At 33.6% G+C, this 23,539-nt stretch overlaps 1 protein-coding gene and 1 long non-coding RNA gene across 5 annotated transcripts in view; one reads left to right on the forward strand and one right to left on the reverse strand.

Moving 5' to 3' along the window:
• The window catches only part of Pino (protein pinocchio), a 197,415-nt gene extending 188,543 nt beyond the window's left edge, over positions 1 to 8,872 (forward strand). For all 4 annotated transcript variants that reach the window (XM_017625996.1, XM_017625980.1, XM_017625988.1 and 1 more), the window contains 3 exons: positions 5,253 to 5,319; positions 7,438 to 7,687; positions 7,819 to 8,872. In XM_017625996.1, the coding sequence (XP_017481485.1) occupies positions 5,253 to 5,319; positions 7,438 to 7,687; positions 7,819 to 8,028 (527 nt within the window). In that variant the 3' untranslated portion in view covers positions 8,029 to 8,872. The remainder of the gene's footprint in view (positions 1 to 5,252; positions 5,320 to 7,437; positions 7,688 to 7,818) is intronic.
• Positions 943 to 20,775, reverse strand: LOC108370641 (uncharacterized). The gene is made up of 3 exons (XR_001848659.1): positions 20,696 to 20,775; positions 1,967 to 1,973; positions 943 to 953 (listed from the first exon to the last, which is right to left on the reverse strand). It is a non-coding gene; the product is annotated as an uncharacterized LOC108370641 (long non-coding RNA).
• Positions 20,776 to 23,539: the final 2,764 nt, after the last annotated feature.

The following is a 23,539-nucleotide window of genomic DNA, read 5'->3' on the forward strand; positions in this document are numbered from 1 at the left end:
AAAATCATTCCCGTACTCAAAGTATGGGTAATAGAAAGCGAAAATTGGAGCTTATTGGATCGTTGGTATCTTCTTCTCCCTGCCCGAAACAGCCTGTTAAAAATGGATAAAATATCAAAGTGCATTTCACCTGTTTTGCGTTTACATATTTCTTGCATTTACTTTGTGCCTTTAAAGAATAGTGAATGGCCTGTTGATGCATTTTCAATTATTTTACATATATTTATATACTATCTAATACAATCAAAATTTTGAAACCAAAATCCAATTTCAAAAAACTACGTGAATCAAGTGTTTCTCAAATTCTGGACACAAAATGTGTTTTTTACGTTCCCGTATTTTTGGACATTTTACAATTTTTGAAATGGAAATGGATGTCACACAAAGGGGACGAACAGTTTTACGCCGATTCCGAACGGAAATTGCATTCTGTTGAAATAACACAAACGGCAATAACGCAAAATTTGCTATATTTCACTTTTAAATGGGAAATAATACCAAAATCTCAGTTTTGCTTTATTTCCAACAAAGGTTGGAAATAAAACAAATTTTGCCTTATTTTCCATTGCTTATTTATACTATTTGTAAAAAAAGTTTACTTACAGAAGGAAATCAACTTTTTATTCCAAAAATACAAAAAAAACAATAATACAGTGAAGCCTTTTTCCATACAAAACAAGTTATTTAATAGCAGCTTTTGGAAAGCTCGCCCGACCCAGCAGCACAACCGCTGATTACTGTGCCTTGCACAGGATGAATCAATGCTTCGAGAAACGAACCAATTTACTAAGAAAGAAAGTTGCAACAATTTTCATTTTTTTCAATTTAAAATTTTTATTTTTTTTTTGTATATCATATTGCACGCTTTGATGTAGAAGAAAAAAATCAGAACAGTTTTTGACACTTTCGATACCAGAAGCAACAACAAAATACAGGCAAATGCTGTTTTTGCTCTAATGCTACTACCTGTTTGATATGCCTTGAATACAACAAAAAATATTTTTACTTATGAAAAGTCTAACAAAATATAGTCGTCTATAATAACTGCTCGGCATATTGGACATAGCGCTTTTGTATGAATTTAATCTGCATGCTTTTTAATATGTTGAAAACATTTCTGGAAAACCTTAAAATGTTTGCATGGAACGATGGCGCAATAAACAGGTGAAGTAATAAAACGGCTTTCTCGCTTTATTTTCTGACATTCGTCTGCCCTATAGCCACATTTTATAGGCAAATTTTCAAATAAGGCAGTGGCACCTGGTAAATTCCATTATCGGTGGGATCCATGCAATAACACCATACACAATAATTCCCATTACTTGGACATAAAAAAGCAGTTTCAGAAGTGAACTAGTGTCGTTTTATTATTTTTCCTTCTTCTAAACAGTTATAATGCCACCAGTGCATAATTGCGAAAGGTGGGGAGAGGGGTGCGGGACGCGAGCGCGACGTCGAACGCGGACCGCCGCAACGCTGGGCACTTTCAAAATTGTATACTTACAAATCCGTCTATTTAACTTGTTCATGTACTATTTTTTGTCAAATGTAACTGGGTGACTACCTATGTGCATTATTTTGCTTTATTACTCAATTGTTAAGTTTAAAAGTTGGTCTTATTGCTCAACGAGTAATGAAATAAAGCAAATTTGTGTTATTTCACATTCAATTGGGAAACAAAAATTTGCGTATTTCCGTTTGCATTATAACCCCCCCCCCCACATGAATTTGATCTAAATAGTATAAGTATGTACATATTTAAATATACTTTTTGATATTTGATACGAGTACATTGTATGGGCTCATAGATACACTTTGACCCTCCGCACACTGAGTCTCACAGAGCGGAATGTACCGTAATATAAAGTGTAGGAAGATACTAAAAAATAAAAATAAAAATAAAAATAATAATTTTGAAAACGGTCTTCACTGTTAGAGTTCATTGCATTGCATGCGGGCAGTATACTTTAAACCTTCATATTTATTTTTAAATGAATGTATACATACTTATGTGCATAAAAACATTTCATCCAAATGTACATATGTTATAAGTACACGGTCAAAAATTTGGGTTTAATTTTTAAACTTTTATAGTCTACTTTTTAAACCAGTCAATAGTTTTACGCAATTTTTAATATATTCTGGTTTAAATTTTAGCCCAAAAAGTTCGTGGTTTAAANTTTTATTCTTAATTATGAAAATGTTTGGGTTTAACATTTAAACCGAATTGTTTAAATTCTAAACCCAACATATGTGCTCTCTTTTTTATAAACTTGGAAGGTTTGTATTTGAAACTGAATTTAGTTTGGTCATATATGTAGTCCAAAAAGTTTAAAATTAAAACCGAAATTTTTAACCGTGTATGTATATGCTTATGTAAGTGTGCATTGTTGAACATTGCTGCAATTTCGAATTTGACGGTCGTTGTATTTAAACCTGTTACTTGTTATTGTTGATATTTAATTACAATTTTTGATTTCTTTGAAATCAACACACTTGGCGTTAAACCGATGATTTTAGCCGATGAATGACGCATTCGAGTAACAATCTTTAATCTACTCTTGCGGCAAGAAATTCCAATTAAATTTGTGTGGTATTTCCCACTTTTTTGGATTACATAAAATAAACCATAGAAGTTATTTAGGCTTTATATGCATATGCACAACAAGATACTGTTTATGTACAATGCATACTTTCATAAATATTTGTAAAGCATACAAGTGGATCTTACATACCTATGCATATACAGCAGCGCGCTGATTCCATCAGGCAACTTATAAAAAATTTCTTTGTTTCACAACTTTTGATTACGTTTAATTCATTGAGAACTTTTGCTTAAACAATCTGCCAAATATACATGTATAAACAATTACTTATACATACATACATACTGCTTCNGGGTTTAACATTTAAACCGAATTTTTTAAATTCTAAACCCAACATATGTGCTCTCTTTTTTATAAACTTGGAAGGTTTGTATTTGAAACTGAATTTAGTTTGGTCATATATGTAGTCCAAAAAGTTTAAAATTAAAACCGAAATTTTTAACCGTGTACATGTCTTTTATACATATATGAATGCACCAATAATATTTCTGACTCAGTGCAAATGATTGTTGCGATCACAATGCGCGGTGTTATTATTCAAAAAGAGTTTTGTACAACCGTATTTTTCTAGCTAAAATACAGCTGTACAGAAGCTATCTATTATCAAACGCGCATTTTTCCTAGGTAAACTTCTACAAATATGTATGCTCATGCACATGTCTGGCCGAGCTTCTCCTCCCATTTGTGGCGTGTGCTTTGTTGCTATGACACAAAGGGGAGGGACCTACAGTTTAACGCCGACTCCGAACGGCGATCGTATTTTTCTAAAAAGCTGTTTTTCATGGCAGAATATTATTTTTATTTTTTTGATGTTGGTCGGAAACTGGGCTCCAACCTAGGCTCTGCGGAATGGTAGCGCACACTGCTAACCACTACATCGCAGCGGCCGCTATTTTATACATGAACGATTTTCTGCTCACTATTGTAGTCATGTTAAAAAATAGTTACAACTACAATACATTGAGTCACCCACCCACTCAATTGCATATACTGATTTGAAATTAAAAATATTATTTTCTGAAAATAGCCCCACGCTTAAAGCACACATACAGACATGCACATGTACATACGTGTGGGATGTGGGAATATGCAGTATAGATTTGCTTAGGTTTGCCTGTTGGCGGCGGAAATTACAGCTGTTGATCTCTCAAATGCATTGGAACTATAAATATCATTGCTATTCTGGGGCGTTCGCTGCCGTATTGGGAATGCAGGAAATTATTGCGAGTTGTCGTGGAAACTATGTATGAGTGTATTATGCATTCAATGCGAATTCATACTGAATAAAGTAATACATTTTACATATGTATGTATGTAGTTATTGAGAAAATATCTCAACAAAAACTGTCTATTTATATATGTGGAGTCTAACGTCTGAAGGATACATGAATTTTTTTTTTTTAAATCAACGAATTGAAAGACTTCTTTAAAACAAATGCAATGAGTAAATGTTTCGAATTTGTATACTCTTTGTGCTCAAAAAAACAATTTGTGTCTTGGAAGTGTGAAAAAGCATTTCGTCGATGTTTTTGCAAAACCGCCCATTGACCAGCCCTGCAGTGAAAAATTATCAATTGTTAAAACTAACCAACTTATAGTTAGCTTTTTGGCGAGATTTCGATTAATACCTCACTTTTAATTAGCTATGACAAAACCAACTTAAAGTNAAGTTAGGTATAAGCTAACGTCACTCCCTGCAAAACCGCCTAAATCGCCGTTGTGGCAAAAACGAGATTTGGTAACCCTGAACTCCAGGCATCGAGATTTATGCATAAAAATCGGTAAATCGTTATTAAAACAACAGATTTGTTAAATAATAGCTAGAGAAAACATTTTCACCAACTGTTCACGTTCATGATTTTCAGTAACGCATTTATCTTCTAATATTACGATTTGGTGGTTGTCAGGAGGCATATTTCCATTGCAGTAATAGTTTCAGTGCGTTTGAACACTTCCGGAGATATGTAGTATGAAAAATTCGGTTTGTGCCACGTCCCCTTTTCCAATAACCGAAATTTTCCTATGAGTATGCGATTAATTTCATATATCTCCATACCAACTTCCAGTAGTCCACCATGAACACTTCCAGATTTAATCAGTATGAAAAATTCGGTTTGTATGGGAGGTGCCACGCCTCTTTTTCCAATAACCACAATTTTTCTCCATGAGTATGCGACTATTTTCATATATCTCCATAGCATGTTCGAGTACTCTACCATGAACACTTCCAGATTTATGCAATATGAAAAGTTCGGTTTAAATGGGAAGTACCACGTCCCCTGCACCTAGCGGTGTGAAATATACTTTACATCCGATTTTCATACCTACCATATATACACAACAAATCTCATAAAGATCGGTCGAGCCGTTTAGGAGGAGTTCGACCACAAACACCGGGACACGAGATTTTTATATGTTAGACCATACTATTTGCATATACAATTTTTTTTTTATGAGTGAACATAGGCGAGCATTCGAGTATAAGCTTTGAACATGATCGCTCCAAACTAAAATAAGACTCGTATGTTTAAGAAATATACGAAAATAGATTTTTTCGTTTAGAAATATTTGCATACATATTTATAAATACTATAAATATTTAGTTATCTTTTATTAATGTTTTTATTGCTTTCTGTTCATTTACAGTTCCAACAACAATGTCTTTAGCCAGTGTACATGGACCTCAATTCACGGCTATTTACAGCCCATTGGGGTAAGTTGAGGAATTTTAAGTACGAACAAACAGTTGTAGGCAACTATATAAAGACCACCCAATATTTTCCATGTCTCATAGCATGCGAGTTTTTCCCTCTTTAACGAATAATTTTCAGTTGAAATGACACTTTTAACTCATGGGACCTCAAACATTTTTAAGCTACCCAAACCACAATATTAAAATTTTTAGAAATATTTTAAATTTGGAAATGCCAAAAATTTAATTCGGTTGCGAAAAGGGCAACTACATCCCGTAGAGGAACTTAAACAAAAAGAGATTTTTGAAATATACACACGAATGGTAATTAACACTAATAAAAGCAGTAATTCAATAACGAAAGCCTGCCTTCCTTTAATTGTTATCGCTTTGCTTTGCTCTAACAAAGAAATTGCAACGTGTTTTATTATTTAGCGTCTCTTTGTTACATTGCGCTGTTTCTAACTAATTTTTAAATGAAAAAACATATTGCAAATAAGTATATAGTGAGAATAAATATTTCTTATATACTTACTACTTATACTACACGCCAACAAATGTACATATGCACACCCATACATATTACTCGTAGTATATACATAATTTCTATGCCACGACCAGTGTTGCCGCGAATCGTTTTTAGTGGTAGCCAAATTCCTTTAAAAAAAAGGGGCTAAAAATGAGCTAAAAAAGTCGTTGTGGCTAAAAATGGTAGCTAAAATTTTCTACTTACATATACATATATGCGTATACACGCAAACATTATCAATAAGTAATGGTATAGAAAAACAATGAACTCTGGAAAAAAAGCAAATATTTTATCCAACCAAAAACCTTTTTGTATAAAAGGGGAATACGCCACCAGCTTGCTGGCTCCATCAAGTGATTGTACCATCAGGCTCGAAGCAAATAACTTACCAGCATGCTGGTACAATATTCATTTCTTTACAAATTTGTCTTTTTTTTTAATTCACAACTGCAATATCGGGAACAAATACGGCTTTGACTCCTATAGTGGAAGAAATTTCCGCCAAAATACTTTTTACTTAGAAAATTTCACTAATTTCACCACTCACGACACCAGCATGCTGGTACAATCATAAAATTTTCAAATAGTTTTTGAAGTCGCACCAGCAGCTGGTTTTATCACACCACAAGACATACATGGTCAATGGACTTGATGGGCCATTTAACAAATTAAGCATATTAAGGGCCGTAAATTGTATCTATTTTAAACTATAGTTAAATCGTTTATAGATAAGTTAACAGCCTTACTTACTAACACTTTTACAGTATGTATGTATAAAAACGTAAGGAACATACAATACATATATGTATATACAAATATCAGTATTTCTTAGTTTAAAAATTCATCTCTTACATAAATGAAAAAAAGAGATCAAATTAAGTATATACAACTTTTTCATGCCAAGTATTAATAAATTCTCCAAAGGGCTAAAAAAAGGGCTAGGGCCAATTTTAAATTTATGTTGCCTTAAAAAGTATGTGGTAGCTAAATCTAGCCACCAAAGGGCTAAAACGGCAACACTGGCCACGACAAGGCACAGCTTTACTGCCGCTTGTCACGCTAGTATCGTCGTCTTGCTATTGCATTTCACGGTCGTGCCGCCTTCCTCCTGTACTTGTAGTAGTAGTACATGCATAACTGCAACCAGTAGTCTGTGCAGCCGTCGCGACCAATACCTGGCGCCAACCCATCATCCATATTTATAAACGGCACATGAAAGTGGATTTGTTGATTAATGCAAAAATGAAATACTCGAATCGCGTGTTTATTTAATTTTTATATTTAACTACATACTTTGCTTCCTGGCCGATGGTTGCAGAGGATAATTCAAATGCCGTTTATGAAATGCGCGTTTCCGCGCTGCTGATTAGTAGTTTATGAACAGAAAATAAAAATGTGGCAAAGAAATCTAGTGAAGAGTGAACTCTAGTATAGGTGTATGCCGCCTGATTTTATCAGAGATTTTCATTGGCCTCAGCAGTAATTCGCTTTTGCTAGTTAGCATTTCATTTTTTTCATGACAGCGAAGTTGCCACTCGCAGCACATTTTTAAAATAGAAAGATATGTGCGTATTAATTATTATTTTTTTTATATATTTTTGTCCTTACAGACGCAGCAGTATCAGCATGTCGTCGTCGTTGTCCGACTTAGTCGATAGTCCGTTGGAAATTTCCGTGGACAACGTACTCACCATTGAAGAGCTGCGTCAACATATGGGCTCCTGTTTTACATGTGGTGTCTCCTGGACCGATGACCACGTTTCGCTCGACTGCACTGAGTGCGGTGGATATAGTTTAGAGCGTCCCTGTCCCCTGTGTGATGGCCAGTGTGGCGTGCAATGGAAGCGTGATTTTACTATGGTAAGCATACATGCAAACATAAATTATAAAAAGCTTGCAGCGTGAAAGCTGAGCTACTTTAACTTGACTGGCTTTTTACCCCTTTCGCCAAAACATTTACTTATTAAAATGTTTATCTTTTCCTTTTACAGTCGCATGCCTGTGGCAAAGCTCGTTGGCATGGTGTGTGTCCCAGCTATCATGAGGCAATGACACATTTAAATCCACTTGAAGCTGCTGCTGCTGCCAATGCCACTTCCTCCGCTGCTCCATCTACCTGTGCCTCAGCGGCTACACACTTACGTTTGGCGCAGGAACTGTGTCTGCGTTTGGAACAACTTTCAGCTGGCGCTCATACGTGATTGCTTTAACAAATGCTTTGATATTCGTATAACCGAGTGCAGCAGCGTCCTAAATGTTCCTCAAGTTCATCACTGATTTAGATAAATCAAATCATCCCAACCTTCTGACATACAGAAATTAATATGTAATACTTTCATATTTACATATGCTTACATAAACTTCGAAAATCAATATACACACTGTACACAAGAGAAGATTTGCTGCAATGCCTGCTTAAATACATGTATACTCCCTGTTAATCTCCAGAAGAAAGGGTTTATGATTTCAAATAATTACATTATCTATGTACATATTTAAGTTTCTAATATTTGTAATTGAAAGCGAACTTTCTGTTAAGACTTACATTCATTCAGAGGAAAGAAGAAAAATGACGTATTTTGTAATGCTTTTGTAATGATAAATTAGGATAATTAAGTGCGAAGCAGTTACCGCAGCCTTTGGCAAATGTAATTAAGAGTCAAAATAGTTGTGAATTTGTAGCGGAATCAGACTCAAAAAGAAAACAGAGGAGAGACTCAAAAATATTTATGAAAACTGAAATGGATTGAAATTTAATTCAAATATAGTAGTTTACAACAAAAGCCAAATTAATTATAATTTGAATAAATGAGCCATTACCATGTTGCATGTTAAAAAAAAAAATCGTATTAAAAAATAATTAGAAGTCAAAACTGCTCAATATATATTATTATTATATAGTCACTACTGCTCTTATACACATACATTTCGAATGCTCAATTGATATGCGCTGTGCCGTACGTACTTCTGTATATAAGGAAATTTAAACTTACTTATAGCTAGCTATTGTTGAAAAAAATAATTTCGGTATAAATGCTTAGGCTTCTGTATATAAGGAAATTTAAACTTACTTATAGCTAGCTATTGTTGAAAAAAATAATTTCGGTATAAATGCTTAGGCTTAAGAAAATTAGTGAAAACACAAAAATAAACGGAATTATGCGTTCTTAGATTTTCTGTGAAAATCTCTATTTTATGCTATATATTATTTAAAACAATAAATATATGTAAGTTGATTGGTTGTAATTGCACAATATTCCGCCAAATAAGTTTATATTATTTGTATGTTAATGTATAAAAAATAATTTAAAAAAAAAAACAAATATCTAAATTAAACTTTCGGTTTTGCATAGAAAAAATGGACTTTTATTCTTTACGCATTTTCTTCACAATAAAGAAACCCATCGATATTCATTTAAACCACATCCAATAGGTGCTAGAGTTCATCGCTATAGTTTTAAATCCAGAGCTATAAATCTGTGGTCATAAGCAATAATCGCCTAAGTCGAAAAACCTGAATTCGAGAAAAAACGCTTTAAAGATTTGGATTGTAATCTTAACCTTATGAGGAAACCAAAATATTTTCGCCTATAACTTTTTAAATAGCCTAGCCGGCGAGATGGGGCCCCTATTATGAGTTGCATTCGATTTTCGATCTTCGCTGGCTATCGAAGATCGAAAGTGAAATTCTTCGTATTATGAGCTATGCAAGCGTGTCGATATTTTCGTTGAGTATCGAATTTTCTATCGAACAGAATTTTGCTCTCGTTGGTGTAGCGAAATGGTAGAAAATTTTAAAAATCTATGATTTCGCATTTGTTTTCTTACTTTTTGGCGGCTAGACACTAATTTCAAACAATTTGTATTAATTTCAAGCAGTTCTAACGTCGTGAATAGTAAACACAAGCTCGAATGTCTGGTTTTACATATGAAAGAAAATCCCTATACGCTGTTGGCACGATCTCTGAAAACAAAATCATGGAGCTGTTTATAGTTTTAATATATTTTAAATAGATTTGAATCACAAAATTTCTTAAATATATTGTATGCGAAAATATATTCAAAAGATTGCACTTAAACTCTCACTTACAATTCTTCTCCTGCCCAGTTTTTTAAGAACTTCCTTGTGCTAATTAAATTTTTTTTTACCACGCTTTTATAAACTCGGTTTCTTTTTTATTTCATTTTAATTTGCACAAATTTACATATGTATAAGCACACTATTTAGTTTGCTCGATCTGTAAACAACGCTTCTAAGCGGTGGAAAATATACTATTGTGAACAACCTAAAAGAGCGAAATTTACAATAGCGCTATTCTTCATCGAATGAGCGCCATAATACCAAATGAAAATTCGTTCGAACAGCACTTTCGACCACAGTCGAAGATCGAATGCAACTCATAATAGGGGCCGGGGATTTCACGTACGCATGGAATAGGGGTTGAAGAATACGATAGCATATATAACTCCATTCTTCCTTAAGTCGACTTAGGCGGTTATTGCTTATGACCACAGAAATATGTAATTGTGTCATTCTTAATGCATATATGTCATGAGTAATGTAACCAACCGTACTTCTTTCGGAAGTACAGTACTTCTTTTTGAGCCATTGTAATCGTACTTCGAAGTACAGTCAAATGTACTTCTTTGCAATGTTTTGTACCACCCAAGGCACATTGAACAGGTAGTATCAGTAGAGCAGCTGATTTGATTTTATTTTATTTTTCAAACTATTCGGTCTCTAAAATGTCAAATATTTTTAATTTCTTCACACAAAAAATTAAAAATAGTCAAAATCTTTTTCATGTGAAACTTTTCCCCCATACAAAACACGCTATTGAAAAGCGAAGTTTGGAACGTTCCCCTAACTCCGCAGCTCAAACGCTGATTACTGGGCCTTGCATATGATGGATCAATGCTTCGAGAAGCAAACAAAATTTACTAAGAAATTTTTGCAAAATCAGAACATTTTTGACACTTTTGATAATAAACAACAAAACACACATAAATGTTGATAGGTATTCTATCGGAATCTGCAATAACATTTAAATTCTTGCAAAAGCTCGATGTTTAACACCTTACTCAATATATCTCAACATAAGTTTTGGAAAACAAATTACAAAAAAATTGTTGATTCTCACAAAATAAACCATCTCGTCATAAAAAAAAAAAAATATTTTAAAAATTGTTCTTGAAAACCCCCAATTTTTTTGAACCACGTTTTTTTATAGAGAATTAAACAAGGATTACGATTGTATAATGNAAATAAACCATCTCGTCATAAAAAAAAAAAAATATTTTAAAAATTGTTCTTGAAAACCCCCAATTTTTTTGAACCACGTTTTTTTTATAGAGAATTAAACAAGGATTACGATTGTATAATGTATGATTTTAAATCCCTAATTTACTGGTCTTCACTATGCAAATCAACTTCAAAAAGTTCAACTGTTAATAGCTAAGTTAGCATTAGGAAAATCTTGACCATGTTATATATAGAAATATTAAGCCCGTTTCTGTAGCTTTATAACGACGTTAAGATGAAGTCTCTGCGATGAGCAGAACCCGATAACGATTTGAAGAAGTACATGATTAGTCAGAGGCCCCTATTGCGAGTGTCGACTGGCAGTAGAATAGAAATTTGTCGATCGAGTCGATCATCTTTTATTTTGCTATTGCGTAACTTGATCGATAAAAATTTGTACTATTGTGAATGGTTGACAGAATTGTAAACAGCTGTTTGTTTGTTTACATTTGTTTCTTTAGTGTTTTATTTACATCATTTTTAAAATAATTGCTTTTATTATAAAATTTAAAAAATGGACACAGTTGAAATATGGTTTAGTGATGAGGAAGATGATGTGGAAGCTAATAGATTAGTAGAGTTGGCTAAAGCAAGGAGGGAATTGCGAGATTCGTCGGATCCCTTGGAGTTGGAAGCTGAAGTGTATACACATATGTGAGTTTTATGAATAGAAGTTGCGTTCCCGATGCTTCACGGTTGTTAGGCTTTACATGATTTGCAGGAAAAGGTGTTTTCCTCATTAATAAACTTTATGGAAGTTTAAGAAATACGGTACGGTTATTTGTACAATGATGTTGGGTTTTTGTGTCCAAACGCGTGACCCGAGTTTAAAAACTTTAACATAACAACATAACAAGTGTATTGAAAGAATTCAACTTTAATTTAAAATAAAGATTTCAAATTTCCGAGCACTAGTCAATTAATAAATTATGCAGTTTTTTTGTATAAACTTTTGATGTTGGCTCTGCGCAAAAACACTGTGGATGGCGTAGCCGGAGTTATATGCACAAGAAATATTGTATATGTATCTTTTCCAATAGAAGCGGAGCTTCCTACCCTACTCTTTCCGGAAATTCCTTTGCCTATGTCTTCACTCTCCTGCATCAGTACGAACAACCGCGCAAGTTGCCTTTTGTTGCTTATAATTTTTGATCTGTAATTCAGACACATACATGCATATGTATATTTCACAATTTTTTACAACTTCCAGTTCAATTGACTTACTTTTTATCCATTATAGTACCACTTTCTTATGTAAATTTTATAAACGCAAACTCCAACGACTAAAAAACAGCAATAGAAGGATGAGCGATTAAAAAGTATTCACAGTCGCTAATTGAGCGACTAAGCGACACTCGCAATAGCATCGATAATCGATAATCGCTTAATAGTCGTTTATCTACTGCCAGTCGACACTCGCAATAGGGGTGAGAATCACGAAAAAATACAAACTTTGGCAGATCAAAAAAAGCGAAAAAAAATTCCTCAAACACGTGCATCGTACAGTTTCCTAAGTAAAAACACTATCAGCTGATTGCCAAAAAATGCCTACAGCTGAGATCACCTGTTTTTTGGCATTTGCTGTTATCTTTTACAATTTCTTACATTTCTGTTACAATTTATTCAAAATACACTAACATACTAAAGCAAAAACACCAATACATTAACCAAAAACACACATACAGCCTGCCAGGAAAAACGGTAAGAAGAAGAGTTACTTTACTTATGGAACTGTACGAAGAACACGTGTTAGCTTATTTCATGTATAGAACCCTTAAAAAAAAGTTTTAGCCAATCGAAAATGTGACGCCAAGTTTGGTGTCCGATATAAAAAATGAATGTCTCATATGTCAAATTGGAAATAAAAAATTAAGTTTTTCAAAAATATTGCTCCCAGCATACCAGCGGAGTCCGATAATAGACCGAAAAGGAGGCTTTACAGTTTTTTTAAATGTTCTTAATCTTGTTTATAATTAATAAGTATTAAAGTGTCTTCATCATTTCTTTTTATTGAAAAAATGCTAAATTACAGATTGACATATTATTCAGTAAAAAACAGAAAACGGAAAAATCCTGAAGTAAATCAAAAAATATTTTTCATCTTGTTTAAAGTACGTTCCTTTTAGGTTTGGAACCACTTTACGCCCACTCTATGGAATTGATTTGCCAGATCCAGCATATTTTTGATTAAGTACATCTTAAAAGTTCTAAAGTTAGACAAAAGTAATTTTTTATGCATTATTGTTTACCTCTAAATGCATTTGAAACTGCCATAACGTCAACACCTTTTTTTGCGGTACCGCTCTTCGGGAATATTCGGAAACGACGATCAGTTTATTATTACTTAATAGGTGGAATCACCCCCTTAGAGTTGTAATCTCCGTTTTTCAAACGGCATAAATTTCAGTTAAGGCTTGGTGGAAATCTACCAAAATGGATGTTTTCAGCAATCAATTTTAAAATGTATCAAACTTAAAATTTAAAATAGCACAATCTCCTAGAAAAAATTGTGTAAACTTAAATTATAACGTCCCGATAAATTTAAAATTGATTGGTGAAACTGGGCATAACATGTTGTAAATAGGGAAATTTTAATAAATTTTTTATGGTCCAATAAAAATTTGGCAAGTGATATGACAGATCCCATCGCCTGTAAATTTCTTCGTTTCTTCTTTTACTATATAAGATAACAACCGCCAGGAAGAAATCTTATTCTTAAATAACCCATTTCGTAACTACAAAAACCATAAGGATTATTTGTATACACAAAAATAACTTGCGTAAAACAAAATGAGATCGTGTATTTCAATAACACATTTTATAACAAAATCCATGAAGAACATGTTTACAAACAAAGGATGTTGTGAACTTCTTATATGTAGATAGGCATGTGCATCTTTAATAGTCCAATTTCAATAATGTGAACAACATACAACTATCGATAGTGCTTAGAAAAATTCGATAGTGGCGGCAAATTGAAACCATCGATACTATCGATAGCCCCATCGATAGTTCTCCATCACTTACGATTAGTAGATCGCTGGGAACAAGCGCCTTGTCTTAGAATAATAAATAATATATATATATATATATATATATATATATATAAAATTTATTTGTGGAATTGGTACACTGTTACCGTTTTGGTATATTCTCATTACGTTTATACTATTTTTGGTTTAAAATTTCTGTACTTCTTTGAGCTCACATTAGTCATGAGCGCACTTGTGCACAACTGTGTCCACATAACGGTTTTTTGTAACGGTTTAAAGGAATCCAGATAGATATAGACAAATGCATATATAAATACACGGATTGGAAAGAGAAATCGCTTAAGCCGTGACTGTCCGTCCGTTCGTTTATCTGTGCACACGATAATTCGCGTATAAATTTATATATGTTTCAACGAAACTTGGGTTGACGGATGGTATTGAAAATGGGCAGAATCGAGCAATAACCACGCCTACCTCCCGTATAACGGTAGTTGCTGGAAATACGAAAACTGCGATATTTTAGTAACTACCGAAGCTTATTAACGCAAAATTTATAGTTACAACGATCTTTAGGGGAAAATAAGAATGTTATACATTAACGTGGGCTTGGAGCGCGCTCGCGTTCTTTCTAGCTTCCTAACTCTCCGTGGTGTACGTAAATTAATCACGATCACAACATCGGCGAGTACGCATGGGTCTCGTTAAGTCATGACCCCATGCGATCACTTCCGTGTAACATTTTTTGGCGGAGCACATTAGGTCAAATGATTAATTTGGCTGTGTGAAAGTCCAATTTCGTAAACGCAATTTTACATTATTTTTTGTTGCCAATCTATAGGGAAAACTCCAAAGTAACCAAAACTTCACTTTGTTTTACACTTTCAAAACGTTATTGAAGCGTTGTTTACGCAATCTGTTTATTTCTTAAGTTTTAGGTGATTTTTTTTATAAAGTTGGAATAATTAAAGGAACATTTTAAATGGAAAACAAAGATATAAGTGAGTACCTATGTCCCAATGAAAAGAAGTGACCTTTTATCATTTGTATGCAAAATAGAATAGACTTCGTTGCATAACCTAACAATTTTCTGATTAATTCCCATTTATGACTTTAGGGAAGCTTTTACAATTTTGTTAACTTTCGGTAAACAAAAGGGAAAATGAATTAAATAAATTGAGATGTAATGAGTTGGTTGCCGCCGTTTTTAGCCAATTTCAAGAAAAACTCTTTCTTCTGGGTTACTAGTTTGGCTGCTAGGATGTTCGAAAAAAGAAAAGCTTTCCTCGGTTGTCAACCATGTTGCAAAAAGTTGGTGCTGTTGATATTTGCGAAAGAGCAATGAAACTCTTAGAAGAAAAAACGCTTCTTTTTGCAATTATTTATCAAAGAAAGACGAAAGTTATGCAAAACAATTTGGAAAGGATGCTGAAATATTTAGATCTGAAAACATTGCGTTTCTTGCTGATGAAGTGCTTTTCCAAATCAAAAAGCCAACTGTGTCGACCAGCAGCTGGATTCTAACTTTCGTTATAGCTAAAATATGCTAAAATGCGAAAGCTTACATTTTATCTGCTTCTCGCTAAAAATATATTAGCCTAAATTTTAGTATCTGCAAGGTCAAAATTTCCTTGAATTGTTAGTGGTAAATAGCCCATTTTGATGGTGATAAATAGTGAAAATGGAGCAAAAAAATTGCAGCCTCAATTTGGATTACATTTCATCTCCTGTAGCGTAACCATGGCTAAGTTACAAAGACACGCGCGCTGATTCACTAAGACTATTGATGAAACGCCTTCGCAAAAAGGCAAATCTTTGAGGGAATCTACGTATTGCTATTTTGAAATTTTTTGCCCAAGGTGAACAGAGCTTTGAACATTCTTTTCACAAATTAGTTTCAAAAACGCTCGAATTCTTTTCAGGAGGTTATCTACGTTTTTTGGTAAATTTGTGCCTTAAAAATTATGCAACTATGTATCATCAATTATCAAAGAAAGTATTAAGTTTACCTGCACTTCTTCTACACTAACCCTAATTTTAGCTTTCTTTTATTTATTTTTATCATCTCGCAGAACAACGAAAACGGCTATCATTTTATATAGTTATATATGTAGGTAATTAGATACCATTCGGAAAAAATTTCACTTGCAGTGCTCCTCTATTATTTGGTTTCATAGAAATTTCGCTGTACTGTATAAAAAATATCGGTGGAGAATTGGGGAATACTCAAAGCCTAAGTGAAAATGAAGTGTTTTGCAAGCTTGTAACTGTCAACAGTGACGTGGCTGCCAAGACGCGTCTGCTCTGGCTGTTTGTGTGATGACAGGAGATACTTATTTTTGCTTCTGTCTAATCTCGAGAAGGCAGAACAGAAGTAGCCCTTGTTTCTACCGATTATGTCGATGTGTTTTTTCAACAGATATCGTGTACATAAATTTAAAAATCACCGCAGTTTAAAATTTTTAGAGTTTTGTTAGTTTTTAATTTCTTGAAATTCCCTCTTTTTAATAACTTGAGTGGAATTCAAAAACTTTCTAAACTTTCAAAACTTTGTGAGTTTGAGAAATTTTAGTGAATCTCAATAATTCAATATAATGATGAATACTAGATTTCTAGAAATTTTTTATTTTTCAAAAATTTTGAGAATTGTACGAATTTTAACAAATTTTTTCTAAGTAAAAGTGTCGATAATACAGAATTGATCAAACGAAATTAAAAGTTTTCGAATGTTGCAAACATTTTCATATTTCGACGTTTTTGAAAATTTAAAAAATTTTCGTAATTCTTGAAGATTAAAAAAATTGTTGGACGTTGATGTTTTCAAAGTTTTCAAAAAATTTAAAAATTCTCAAACTTTGTTATATCAACACAAAATTTTGAAAAGTCCAGAAAAGTGGAACAATTTTGGAATTTTTCAAAAATGTTAATATCTTTCAGAATTCTAAGAATTTTCTATTTTTTACAGACAAGTACATGAACATAAGAATTTTTCGACAATTTGTGATGTTTCAAACTTTTACATTTTAGGATGGATTTTAGGATAAATAAAATTCTCAAAATTTTGGAAAATATAGAAAATTTCTAAAATCTCAATAATTTTGTACATTTCAAAATATTCTCATTTTACCAAAATTTCTAGAATCTCCCGGATTTCGATAGTTTTTGAAATTTTGGAAATCTCAAGAAATTTAATAATATAAAATTCAAAATTTTGGAATTATCGTTGTTTTCTGAACCTTCGAAAATATCCCCAATTTCTCCTACCCGGGTCCGCCACTGCACTGATAAGACCCAACCAGTACGTTGACGTTGGGTTCCAGGAAGGCTAATGCCGCGGTAGTTGTCACGTATGGCAGGGTCACCTCTCTTGTGGGCAGAGCACACTTAAATTGCAATCCGCGGGCATGCGCTCATCTGACCATATTCTGCATAAGAGTGATGCATGCACCTTATCAGCTCCTCGCCGCCATACTTGAATAGCTTGGCTGGCAGGCCTTCAGCTCCAGCAGCGTTGATGTCTTTCAGCCGTTCTATCTGGAGAGAGCCATGTATCTTCATACATTTTTTTACGCTAGAACCTAGTACTATATAATACCATGTTTCGGACCCCAGCATACAGTGCCTTATTTCCATATTCTAGAAAATATTAATTAAATTATTTTATATCGCTAAATTTCAAAACAACGTCAAAAATTTTTTTAGAAATGCCTGATAAAGACAAATCAATAACAACTAGAATATTTAAATCAAAGTGTATGCGGGGACGGCATTTGATTTTGAAGATTACCAAGCGCAATAATGGCCCTTATTATGAGTCGCATTCGATTTTCGATCTTCGCTGGCTATCGAAGATCGAAAGTGAAATTCGTACTATGGGCTATGCAAGCATGTCGAAATTTTCGTTGAGTATCGAATTTTCTGTCGAACAGAATTTTGTATTCGTTGGTGTAGCGAAGTATTAGAAAAGTGTAAAAAATGTTTGATTTTGCATTTGTTTTCTTATTTTTTGACGGCTATACAATAAATTAAATNTTCGATTTTCGATCTTCGCTGGCTATCGAAGATCGAAAGTGAAATTCGTACTATGGGCTATGCAAGCATGTCGAAATTTTCGTTGAGTATCGAATTTTCTGTCGAACAGAATTTTGTATTCGTTGGTGTAGCGAAGTATTAGAAAAGTGTAAAAAATGTTTGATTTTGCATTTGTTTTCTTATTTTTTGACGGCTATACAATAAATTAAATCAATTTGTATTAATTTCAAGCAGTTCTAACGTCGTGAATAGTAAACACAAGCTCGGAAAGTCTGGTTTTACATATGAAAGAAAATCCCAATACGCTGTTGGCACGATCTCTGAGAACAAAATACTGGAGCTGTTTATAGTTTTAATATATTTTAAATAGATTTGGATCACAAAATTCCTTAAATATATTGGCCCGTAGTCATAGAGAAGTTATAAAAAGGTTTTAACGATTAAAATTGTGTTTTATTGCAATCATCATTTTAACTAATTCATAGTCAACTTAAAATGCATTTTATGGCAAAACAGAATTTTAACTTTAAAATGAGGAGAACGCGGTTTCAAAATGGTAAAATAAGGCTCTAAGTTTTGTTTTGTTGTTGAAGTAGTAAACGCAATGGCACCCAGGTTCGGCCCCACTCCGAGCGATTCCAAACAATTTTTATTTTTATTTTTTATTTTTATTTTAACATAAACATTATTTTATTTTATTTTATTTTATTTTATTTTGTTTTATTATCTTTTTTGTTAATGGTATTTTATATAATTATAATTAAATACTAAAAATTTAAATAGTATTTAAAAGAACAAAAAAATATGCAAAAAAATATTCCCTGGCAGTGGGATTCGAACCCACGACTTCCCGGCTTGCAAAATCCGCAATCCAGCAGCGGACGCAGGGAGAACTAATTAGATATCTATCTATATCTATATCTATACTAATTATATAAAGATAAGTCCTTTTTTTTGTAACAGGTAATCTCGCGAACGGCTGGTCCGATTTTAATGAAATCTTGTGTATAAATAGCTTTCGGTAACCACCATGTTTTAGGCTAAAAAAAATTTACTTTTTTTTCCGGTAGGTGGACCAGGGACCGATCTATTCGGAAAAATCGTATTTATGGTCCGATTTGTTTAAAATTTGGTACGTAGGTAGCTTTTTACCTAGATTAGCATATAGGATCCTTTTTTTCTGGGAAGTGGACCAGGGACCGATCTATTCGAAAAAGTTTTATCTGTCGTCCTATTTGCTTGAAATTTAACACATATGAATTTGCTTGAAATTTGACGCGTAGGCAGCTTACTGCCTGGATTAACATATAGGATACTTTTTTCTTATAGGTGGACCAGGGACCGATCTATTATACAGAATAGAATTGAATGATTGTTTTAAGGCGCCGCAAAACAAGCGGGTATTGGCTATTTATCGATACTTATTATCTATACCAATTATATTAAGAGAAGTGCCACCTTTTTGTAAGAAGTGATCTCGCGAACGGCTGTACTGATTTTTTTAAATAGGCTTTTTTTGGTAGTAGCCACCGCATTTTTCTGAAATCATTTGTGGTAGAGTCCTGGAACTTGGTATGAAGGTTTAGATACAAAACAATCCCATACTCTTGGAGTAAAGTGGGGGCTATTGGTAAAGAGGGCCTGGAACCTTCCAAACATGCTATCTATAAATACATATACAATTCTTCGGTACGTGTATTTTCGAGTGAACTCCTTCTAAACGACCGAAATGATTTTAATGAAATTTTTGTCCTAAAGTCCCTGTATAGTTTAGGTTCACAACTTAAAACGCTGATCTGGCTAATATTCAAAATATGTATTGGTAACGTGAAGGGAAATATTTCTGCGAAAAAATGGCTCACCAGGTGGCTCTGGAGTCGAGTTATTGCTAAAAATCGTCATTCAGAGACATCAGGGATCAAAATCAAATTACCACCGTTAAATGACAACCATAAACATTGCGGTCCTTGCTTTGCGGCGACTAAACAAAATAAAGACAATTCTTGATGAATGCCTACAAATTCAATTGTAAGACAATTATGGTATTTCGTCTGAAATAAATATGTATGTACATATATTGTATTTCTGTGGACCAATGGTGTTCTCTCATTTTGAAATTGCCACCACCTTTTCTATACAGATTTCGCGAGAACTTCTTCACATACATAACGCTTTCGTTAGGTTATTTAAGACGGCAATTGAGGATTTTCTTTCTGACGACCACAAAACGTGAAGGTGAATTGTAGTGAAAACTTTGTACAAAATATTTGAATAAAAAAATAAATTTTGAGCGGGACGAAGATCGCCGGGTCTGCTAGTTTCTATATATTGCCGGGTAAATTTTTTCTCTTCATATGGATAGCACTGTTTTCTCTCATCTTAACAAAAAACTGTTTCTAAGACGTCTATGATTAACAAAACTTAAAAATCTATTCTAAATTTAAAACTGTATTTTAACAAGAATGAGATTTAGCTTGCGACTATGACTATGGGCCATTGTATGTCAAAATGTATTCGAAAGACTGCGCTTAAGCTCTCCTAAACGTTTTCTGCTCCTGGCCCTTTTTCTAAGCTCTCATCCTCTGACGAATCGTTCGACCAGAACTCCGTTGTACTAACTAAAATTTTTTACCACGTTTTTATAAACTCCCTTTCTTTTTTTTCATTTTAATTTGAGCAAATTTACGTATGTACATATGTATAAGCGCACTATTTAGTTTGCTCGATTTGTAAACAAAGCTTCTCAGCTTTGAAAACTATGCTATTGTTAACAACCAAACGAAAATTCGTTCGATCAGCACTTTCGACCACAGTCCAAGATTGAATGCAACTCATAATAGGGGCCAATATTTAAACTTGCATATTTGAAACTCAATTTCAATGTTTAAGTTGTTGGTGTTTTTGATTTATGCAACAATTGTTAAAAGACCATTTTGGTCTTATTTTTGTAAACATGTCCTTTTTAATGAATATACTCCTTTGGGATTTCAGTAAACTAGGACTGAGTATTTCATGTCGAAGTAAAACGATGTTAACTTAAATTAAATTTTAGCAATTTATTAATTTCATTAGACGCCCAAACTTGTTATGCGCTATTATCCGATAAAGTTTGTATCTCAGTTTATTAGCCTCTCCTTTTAGACTTAAGGCCCCTATTATGATTCACAACTTTCAAGATGTAAGTTGTAAATTGGTATTGTGGGACACAACTCAACTCAACTTTGAAAACGTAGTTGTATGTTAGTTGTCTAGCACTAGCATCCTCGGTAGGGCTACCAGACGTCCCGGTTTTCCCGGACATGTCCCGGTTTTAGACTATTTGTCCCGGTGTCCCGGTCCAACCTTAAAATGTCCCGGGTTTCGTTTAAGTGTTCAGATTTCAATTGCAGATATTTTAATAAAAGTTTAAAAATCACTACCAATGCCATTTATGAAATAGTTACATCTCCAGATAGTTGAACTTTGCACAAGCAATATTTGATGATCGATATACCTACAATACATACCTTTAAGTGCAAAGTGCCCTTCCAGATGCTAATTATGCCTTTTTGCTCGTTTGTTGTTTGTGCATGGTTTACTTCCAATGTAAGTTTTCGCGACAAAGTTTATGGAATATAAAAATGTGCGTCTATAGTGTTCTAATTACCCCAAGAAAATGCCAAAGAGAAAGTATAAATTCCTTCCCGCTTTCACAGAAGAGTTGTCATTCGTTTATATTTTTTGACGTTATAGTACCTTAAAAGAGAGCCTCACTGAGTTGTCCATCACACCTTGTTTAATACATCTTGGCCATACCTAGTCTATCATAAATCTAATATATGTAGATAATTTTATTCCTCATATTTCATCTTAATGGATTAAGGAAAGAAATTCGATCAATTTACAAAAGTTCATACGGCAAAAATTACGTGTACAGAGTTTTGCAATTATATTAAAGAAAAGTCAGAAGTTTTGGTGTTGGAAGTGAATACCAATAGTGTTGCTATGCAAAAATAGTTTGTAATGTTAAAATTATTTTTTAGGTTGAATGGACTGAAGAGCAGAACATTGCTTACTCATAGGCCAAGAATAAGAGCGCTGAAATACCATATGGTATAAGCAGTGTTGACGTTTTGATCCACCTGTGAGATAACTTCAAGTATTACAAGGTTTGTCGAGAGTGTGTAAACTTCTTCTATAATCCTGCTGTTCCACAGGATGAAAGAGTTTTCCCGTTCAAACGGGGTCATTGACATTCCTACTGTATCTATATACATACATAATACGCGAAGGGATTTTTTGTTCAGGATAAAAAATCTGCACCGTTCGCTCGATTTTCAAAAATGGGGTATTAAATTAAAGCGTTTGGCCTGTAGATGTGCAAACTGGTTCTCTCTAATTCAGCACACTTCTTGATATAACAATGTTGCACTTCTTAAATAATGGTTCTTTATTAATTCTCATTTTCGTTGTTGGTGTTTCCGACAGGGTAGGAGTATGATGTAATGTGGAACGATTTTCCGTCATCCCTTGTCAAATTTGGTTTGGAGACAAACCGGTTTCGGCGTTCGTCTCCGAACGAAAAATGACACTGAAGATGGCACAACGCCGAAACCGGTTTGTCTCCAAACCAAATTTGACAAGGGATGACGGAAAATCGTTCCACATTACATCACACTCCTACCCTGTCGGAAATACCAACAACAAAAATGAGAATAATTAGAAACTTAAATAAAGATTTTGACGCTAATAAGAGTAATGGGATGTACTAAGTCCACGGAATAGTTCCCACAAAGAGAAGCAATCAAGAACGTAGATACTGAAGACCACCCAGATTGAGAAGTGTCTATATCATTATAGATGAAAGTTCCAACTACGGTTTCAAAACACCACGTTAATGCCGCACAAACTGATATTTTTATGCAAAAAAATATGTTAAAATAGGAAAATTAGTAAAAAAGATTTTTCACAAATAATACTTCACGAACTCACCGACAAATGCATAGAAAAACCTTTATAAAAGTAGCCAATGCCGTAACCAATTAAAAGTGACAGCTAATGCCGTACGATTCGATGTTTTGAGGCAAAAACACTTTTCAGTAAAAAAGATTTTGCACCAAGAATACTTCCAAGGACTCTCCGACGGATAATTTTATGAAGAGATGAAATTAGATACATGAAATCAGCAACGTGAATACAAAAACGCAACACGCGATATTAATGGGAGCCCTGCCAGATGTACTGATTTTCAGGGGTGAAAATGGTTGTACGGAGTCAACGTACGGATTTTAGCTTTCCGTCAAGATGTACGGATCTTTCGAGTGTTTTTTTCATATTGTAAAAATTGGCCTGTTTTACACATATCTCATAGGTTTCTTATAGTTCCTTTCATGTTTTTATAAAAAATCC

This window comes from Rhagoletis zephyria, unplaced genomic scaffold, assembly GCF_001687245.7.
Source record: "Rhagoletis zephyria isolate East Lansing unplaced genomic scaffold, Rhagoletis_zephyria_1.1 Rzeph_scaffold_00062, whole genome shotgun sequence".
Taxonomy (NCBI): Eukaryota; Metazoa; Arthropoda; class Insecta; order Diptera; family Tephritidae; genus Rhagoletis; species Rhagoletis zephyria.